The sequence below is a fragment of the Maniola jurtina genome, chromosome 5 (genome assembly GCF_905333055.1).
Source record: "Maniola jurtina chromosome 5, ilManJurt1.1, whole genome shotgun sequence".
In the NCBI taxonomy this organism is placed as follows: domain Eukaryota; kingdom Metazoa; phylum Arthropoda; class Insecta; order Lepidoptera; family Nymphalidae; genus Maniola; species Maniola jurtina.
The window spans coordinates 12610704-12618651 of NC_060033.1; the positions used below are offsets into that span (position 1 = coordinate 12610704).

At 36.4% G+C, this 7948-nt stretch overlaps 2 protein-coding genes and 1 long non-coding RNA gene across 3 annotated transcripts in view; 2 read left to right on the top strand and 1 right to left on the bottom strand.

Moving 5' to 3' along the window:
* LOC123865563 (protein tyrosine phosphatase domain-containing protein 1-like) overlaps positions 1–3755 on the top strand; it is a 22302-nt gene extending 18547 nt beyond the window's left edge. The window contains exons 7-12 of the mRNA XM_045906662.1: positions 231–351; positions 1718–1886; positions 2248–2381; positions 2755–2865; positions 3129–3266; positions 3450–3755. Coding sequence (XP_045762618.1) covers positions 231–351; positions 1718–1886; positions 2248–2381; positions 2755–2865; positions 3129–3266; positions 3450–3755 — 979 coding nt within the window. The remainder of the gene's footprint in view (positions 1–230; positions 352–1717; positions 1887–2247; positions 2382–2754; positions 2866–3128; positions 3267–3449) is intronic.
* The window catches only part of LOC123865565, a 417170-nt gene that overhangs the window by 358558 nt on the left and 50664 nt on the right, over positions 1–7948 (bottom strand). The gene's annotated exons all lie outside the window — the stretch shown is intronic.
* On the top strand, positions 4488–6697 carry LOC123865560 (death-associated protein 1). The gene is made up of 2 exons (XM_045906656.1): positions 4488–4674; positions 5416–6697. The coding sequence occupies exons 1-2, from the start codon at positions 4623–4625 to the stop codon at positions 5667–5669; spliced, it is 306 nt and encodes a 101-aa protein (XP_045762612.1). The 5' UTR covers positions 4488–4622; the 3' UTR covers positions 5670–6697.

The window sequence follows — 7948 nt, forward strand, 5'->3', positions numbered from 1 at the left end:
TTGTTGTATGTCTGTCTGTCCGTCCGTCGTGTCTGTCAAGAAAACCTATAGGGTACTTCCCGTTGACGTAGAATCATGAAATTTAGCAGGAAGGTCTTATATCACAAGTAAAAACGATGCTGCAGCCTATGGCGCGCGCTTGCCAAGAACATGCCTTTTCACTGTATCTGGTGATAACCAGTTCAAATTCAAATGCTGATACTGATAGTAACATGGAGTTATCTTTGTAGGGACTCAGTGATGTTAACAAAGGATCGGAAGACCTCAGAGTTCACACTCCGTCAATATCTATACCGTCAGAGGGCGACTCTGCATGGAGCGGAGGAGAGAGCATTCAGGGAACTGCCAAAGGTACGCCGAATATCCTTCTTAGACCCGTTAGCTAAAAAAGAATGGAAAATTGCCTGTTTTTAACCCCCGACCCAAAAAGAGGGGTGTTATAAGTTTGACGTGTGTATCTGTGTATCTGTCTGTGGCATCGTAGCGATTAAACGAATGAACCGATTTTAATTTAGTTTTTTTGTTTGAAAGGTGGCTTGATCGAGAGTGTTCTTAGCTATAATCCAAGAAAATCGGTTCAGTCGTTTGAAAGTTATCAGCTATTTTCTAGTTACTGTAACCTTCACTTGTCGGGGGTGTTATAAATTTTTAATTTACACTTGTGTCTCTCACAAACCGAAATGCAAAAATAACCCATTGGATTTAATTTACAAGGAAAGCTTCTTTATGGACTTTTAAAATAGGGACTTAAGTAAGTACTTGTGGGAAACGCTCTCACATTCACAAGACACAGTACCTACTTATAGGAGAAAGAAGATGCATTACTATGGTCAGGTATCTCTCTTGAAATTTGTCTATCTTTTTATGCAAGACTAGCTGATGCCCGCAGCTTCGCCCGCGTGGATTGGTTAGATCCCCTGCAGCATCAGGATTGAGGAGTTGGACTCCAAATTTTTTATGAAACAGTGTCGCAAAGTTCCTCTATCGATTAAAAAAGAAATGACGCAAATCGGTTCAGAAATCTCGGAGATTTCGGTGTACATAGGTAGAAAAACACAACTCCCTTTTTGAAAGTCGGTTAAAAAGTAGCCTATTTTACTCCCTGGTCAATTCTCTACTTGTCTGTGAAAATCCCGTCAAAATCGGTTCAGCCGTTCCCAAGATTAGCCTTTTCAAACAGACAGACAGACAGACAGACAGACAGACAGACAGACAGACAGACAGACAAAAATTTTAAAAACGTGTGATTCGGTTATAGTATCGTTAAAATAACCATATGACCTTAATATGCGGTAGTTATTTTCGAAATTACAGACAGACACTCCAATTTTATTTATTAGTATAGATAAGTAAATTGCGCTTGATCTACCTACAATCAAGCCTGTAAGGAGAAGGTCTAAGGTAGACCGCACTTTCCAAGAAGATGCCTATTCTCCTCTGACAAAATGATGTATTCTCTCTTGCATTGGCGGTACTCAAGTTCTACGTATCAGAAAAAAATTGACTTCTTAAGGCTGTTTTATCAAGAAACAGAACCGCAGAAGAGTTCTGGTCGGAACCGTGAACGTCGATTTGTATGAGAGTCGAATGTTTGGGATGGAATACAAACGCGGCACCTAATTGGCTGGGCAGTGCTCAATATGACTGATCGAAACAGCAAATGTTACTTCTGGCAAGTCTTCCTACGGCTCCTCAGTCTTTTTCATAAATCCAACAGATTGTGTATTGCCTCTGTGAGCGCCTGCTCAAGCTGTGCGGGTGTCATCAGAGCAGCGGCTTGGACTTGAGGGTCAGGAACAGGCCTTTCTACAAGTCCTTTTTGACTTACAAGCTGAAGCAAGGCCGCCCGCCTGAAGTACAGACACCGCCAGAGGAAGTTGTAGCAAGTTAGTGTAATTTTTTTAAACAATATTCTTGTTTTACGCTGGGTATAAACTCCTCATAGCTCCTTTTAAAAAAAGTTCAGATTCAACTTCAAGAGAAATCGATGCGCATTTTTCTTTTTTTTGAGGAGCAGAGTCAAATTCTGTAAGCATTGCATTCTACGCGATAAAGTCAATTTTTGTGAAAGGGCAGATACCAGCCGTCGTCGCGTGCTACCAGATAGATGGATAAATCAATCATTGTGCGGATTCATTATTGGAGCTCTTTTCCTGAGGCCATCTGTGTATCGTATAGAAAATTTAGTCACTTAGAACTCTACCTTCCCCCTTCCCTCAATTGAAAACCTCTGTTGAAATTCAACAGTGCAAGTGCCAGCTCTGCCAATGGTGGAATGGCGAGACCCGATAGAAGAGGACATCGAGAGGAACCTAGAGTCAGTGAGTAGACTAACCGGCGGGGCCACTGCGGGGAGCATACCAGCTGTGTTGGTGCATGAGGTGAGTACCTTGACGATGGACAACCAATAGATATCCATAGCTGGACACCCATTGGTAATCGTAATTATTTCAAGAAACCACGATATTGCGCCGCTTGGGTAGAGCGTATGGTTCTGAAGTAGAGTAAATTGTCACCTCTGGAGCCCAGCCATAGCAAGTCCATCAATACATATAAAAAGTGCTGACTTACTCACTGACCGACAACGTCCAGCCCAAACCTTTGGATCTGGAAAACTGTCACATAAGTTCCCTTGTAGACAAGGGATAAGGCCGGAACTTTCTAAATACAAACTTAGAAAAATTAACGAAATTCCCCCTTTTTTCGAAAATAATGACAGTATTTCCATGCATGTTTGAGCAAAATATTTTGCAGGCTTTCGTCTTGGACCACCAGAGTCTTTCGGACGAGAAACAGAAATACCTCCGGCAACTTCGCACCGAGATCAATCAGAGAAAAGATGCTATGGCCAAAATCGACGAAGAGGTGATTACAGACTTTTTTTATTGCATGACATTGACAAAAAGTCCTTAATGGAAATTGCGGCTGATATTATAAGTTCAGGTGTTTACAGTACTACCCTTACAGGCTTACACACTTGATTCAGTTACTTACTGTCTGAGACGGGTTGAATTTTCAAGAATCCTTTTTTTGCGGATGTCTACGTCATTTAGCTAATTGTTGTTTTCCCTAAGTCGATTTTGATAATCATCTCCAGGCTTTCGTATTTTACCCAAACTTTATTACAGGAGGACCCGGAAGTACTAACAGGTCTATTATTTGACTGGTTAGAAGGCCTAAAGCAGCCAGTCCTGGACAAGGAGGACCTTTCCACCATCGTCGGTCGATGTAAACACGTGGAAATGTGCATTTCGGCTTTACAAATGGTAGGTTTTTTAAAAAAATATGTCGGCCACTAACTTTTACCTACATGACGACAAAACACAACCTTATGCGTGTTGTTAATTACTTACACCACTTGACCAATTTTTTAACATGAAAAGTTGTACAAGCTACCTACTTAGGTACAACAAAAATGACAGTTTTAAAACCTTCAAATTTTTTTTCAGGAGGACGTAATGTTAATCGAATATTTGCTTCGCTTCGTTATTCGACTAAGACCGCTCGCAGCGCAAAAGAAAATAGATATTATTAAACGATTAATCGGATCGCTAACCCAGCAATGCATACCAGTCAACGGAAAACCCCTTCCAAATAAAGATATTCCAAAATTAAGAGATGGGACGTGTGTACAAGTTACCAATTTCATGTTACGAATGGTGGTAGAGATCCAAAAGGATATGTCGAAACCTGGTCGAGATGATACTGATGTGGTTATACCTCCAAGAAGATTGAGAATAAAAGCTTGGAAATGAAAATTTTCGTTTGATTCATTTTCATTTTACTAAATATACTATCAAATTCACTGAGTAGGTGCTTACCAACTTAGTACATTAATGGACAGCCTACCCTTTTTACTTAAGTAATTTATTTTATTTTATTAAATAATTTTGTTTTATTTTATTAAATAATGCAACTTTACAACGAATTGAACTCCAAAAGTAACGATGTTATCCTAAGCCTACCTCTACATCTAACTATCTCTAATATTCATGCTATCATAGACACAGCAGAAATATCTTCTTTTATAAACGACGATAAACTAATCTTTGCCATTAGAATTCCGTTAGTAATTTCATTTACGGAATACAATTTGTATCATATATACTCCTTACCAACCCCACACGCTGTTCATAATCCCGATAGTTTTGTATTGATTAATCCACCCGTAAAATTATTTATTTTATTAAATAAGTCGGACCTAAAATTATTTAAGTTTTAATTCTATGATAAAATAAAACAGTTATTTTTTAAACGTTACTAAAAAATACGAATGATTATTATATTGTGAGTCTTCACCTTAAACAAATCTTCTAATCACCAGTAGATGGCGTTAAACACCATTATAATAAATCTTCTACTTGTCAATAGATGGCGCTAAAGATGAAGACTTTGTCTTTGGTCTTTTGCGGCTAACTTCAGTTTATTCATACCTCATACAAATATTTTTTATCTGTAATTATTCTTATTGAACTCTCCGGATTCGTGGTCTGTGTTATTGAACTGTGTCAGCTTGTCATATTCGCGTCCTTACACGTTGTCACTTTTCGATTATTTACTCAAATCTTATCAGATTTTATACATTGTCCAGCTATATTTTAATAACATTGAACCCATCAGCAATGTCTACTCCAGAAGAGACCTCTCAACTTAAGGCGGGACACCCTCCCGCTGGTAAGTTTTACCTTTGTTTACTTACGAGACACTAAAAAAAAATATTATCTTATTTTACATATTTAGGCATTCTATATGTTTAAGAACGCAGTAGATAAGAAGCCATTTAAAAAGCTGATCTGTACATGGTAGATAAGCTCCACGTATGAACTAAAAAATACCTTAAAACCCCCAAAGTTTATAAAATAAAAGTACATGCTCATAACCTTGAAAAGCCTTGAAATAAATATTTTTTCCATTTCCATTTAAAACGAGTGTTGTTAAACAAAGAACTCCAAGGTCAGCGTTAATAGACCATATCGATGAGTAATAGATTTACATATTGTATCTAATTATGCACGTGTTATGAAATAAGAATAACATTATTTATCAAGAACATGTTACCATGTCACCATCCCTTATTGTTATTGTATTAAATTAAAAAAATCAATTGACGTGGATTGATTAAAAACAGCATAGCAAAATCACAAAAATTTAACCACTTACATAAGTTTTGAAAAAGTACCAGCTATCAATAACTATCATAATATTGCTATCAATAGACTATTGCCCCGATTATTATTAATATTGCTACCAATAGACAATAGTTATCAGTGAATTTCAAAACCTTGAATTCCCTGTATCACATCAACCATCTCTGATCAAATCACATCTCTAACAAGTTTATATGTTTCATGCATTCATTATGGCTTTATATATAAAGTCCATTCTACTTATTTACCATATTAACAACTTCCACAGTAAAAGCCGGAGGAATGAGAATCACACAGCACAAGCTGCCTCACACTAAAGATGGCAAAGAACCGGCTAATGAAGACCTAACTGGACTCGGAGGCCCCTCTGCAGTGCCGTCCAACCCTGTGTCAATCGCCGGAGCACCCAACAGAGGTAATGCGGACTTTACGCCGCAAGCCGCGCAGGTTGCTCACAGTCCTAAGCCTCCAGCTCACATTAACGTTAAGCCTTGCCCAAATATCCAGCAACCTCGGAAGTAGGTTGTTTTGAAGCTCGGAAAACGCATATCAACGTCGTTATATGATTTGTGCAGATTTAAGGAAAAAGATGGATAGACGACACTTAACAATTTTTTTAGTACATGGAAGCTAACATGGAAATTGTGATATTATGACAGTTATGAAATTATTAATGTAGTTGGCTGAAATTGTACTATTATTTAGCCTAAGTTACTTTTTCTTAATATTAATGTTTGAATTTGTGCTTCTTATTAAAAATGCATTTCAGCTGATTGCAATTTTTTATAAATAATATCACATGTTTGGTACAAAGGCTTCATAATTGAAAAGTCTGCCTTATAAATATCACAGCTACACATTCACTGATGTTGGTTGTTAGCGCTGTCTATCTTTTTCCTCAAGTCTCGATTTTTGTTAGGTGTTTTTATAAATGTACAATAAAATTAAATAAAGAAACTTAAGAGGCTTGAACACACTATGTACAATGGAAACTTTTTCCATGCAATTTCTAGAAAAAATGGAACTTCGTGAAGGAAAAGGAGCCAGGCTGCTATAATTGCATGCCATTAGTTTCATATTTGTCATTATGACAGTAAACAGTTTCCTTCGCCACAAATCGTAAGTATATAGTGTACTAGTGCTGGTTTCATTGCACTATGTTTGTTCAGGTCTTTATATTAGTATTGAATCCTGATATATAACCAGGTTCCATATTTTTGGTAGTTAAGTATTCTATCAAATATATTATTGTGGTTTTACTTGGTAGTGTTTTTCTTATAAATTAATAATTATGTTTTCGGAACTAGTTTTATATATTGTAATTTTGTTAATCAACATAAAAATACTAAATGTTCAGCTCAATTAAACAATGTTCATTTAATTTTTTGAATAAATAAACTAGTTATTGTAAAAGATCAATACTGTAATTTCATATTTACAGTTGTGTAAATAGGTGTTAAATAGTTGTATTTGTGTAATGTATATGAACGTACTAGTATGTATAGTTTGGCTACACATTTGTCTAAAAAGAAAGATCAAGAAAAATACTCGTATATTTTTGTTTGTATTTATGTTTTACATATGCATAAGAAAGCCATTTATATTAGATAGCTTAAATTGGCTTGAACACAAAAGTCTAACTTACTAGAGGATGCCCGCGAGTTCGTCCGCGTGGATGTAGGTTTTTGAAGATCCCGTGGGAACTGTTTAGTTTTCCAGGATAAAAAGTTGTCTATGTCAATAACATGGACGCAAGCTACCTCAGTACCAAACATACAAATCAATTAAGCGGATGGGTCTTTAGGAATCCCGTGGGAACTCTTTGATTTTCCGGGATAAAAAGTAGCCTATGTCCATCCCCGGGATATAAGCTAACTCTGTACCAAATTTCGTCAGAATCGGCTAAACTGCTGTGTAAAGGTAGCAGACAGACACACCTTCGCATTTATAATATTAGTATGGATTTATATATGGTAATAAAAAGTTGATGAGAAAACAAATAAACTTAACTTTTTGTATGGCTGCAGGAAAATAAAGCAATCTTTTTGCCCTTCTCTATATCATGTTTGGCAAGTCCAAAGTGAACTAATAATATACTCGTTAAACAGGTAGGTACTTAGTGGATTTCAAAATAACAAATACAATTTCGGTTTTTTTTTTGTACTTTTAAAACACCTAACTTGAATCAGTGTTTGCGTAGTGATTAGTTTGGTATATTAAGAATAAAATATGTCCTATGATATATTTAAGTCAATAATTTATTTATTGTCGTATTTTTGAGTAATATTAGGATTTGATCCTCTTGTTATAACAATCTAATCAATTTCGGGCTATCCTTTAAGCTGGCCGCCTATTATCAGATATAGTGTTAGAAAACTTTCTGCCCCCACTTTCTGAACATCAGAAGTGTACATCTAATGGGATCTAGTATAATGATCCCACAATAAGTACCTAATCCATTCAGAAGTTGCGACATGGCAGTTCGTGCAGGTTAAGGGGCATCAGGCCTGCCCGCGAAATTCAAATTTAAATTGGTTTTTCGCCATTTGTAAACTAATACGACAACGTAGGCTTATGGCATTTTAATTTTACAATGGCAGTTTAAGAAATTAGCTCTAGTATAGACTAATTTGTGAGAATAGTCGATACTAGAGCTAATTTCTTAAACTGGACCCTATCAAGTAAAGATTTTTATATAAACCTGTGAGGATGATACTGCCATTGTCGCAATTAAAATACCATAAGCCTACGTTGTCGTATTAGTTTACAAATTGCGAAAAACCAGATTAAATTTGAATTTC

Excerpts from the sequence above, each read along its gene's own strand:
- LOC123865560 (XM_045906656.1), top strand. The coding sequence starts at position 4,623 with ATGTCTACTCCAGAAGAGACCTCTCAACTTAAGGCGGGACACCCTCCC. Across the intron at positions 4,675-5,415 it reads GGCGGGACACCCTCCCGCTG|TAAAAGCCGGAGGAATGAGA; the intron begins GTAAGTTTTACC and ends CAACTTCCACAG.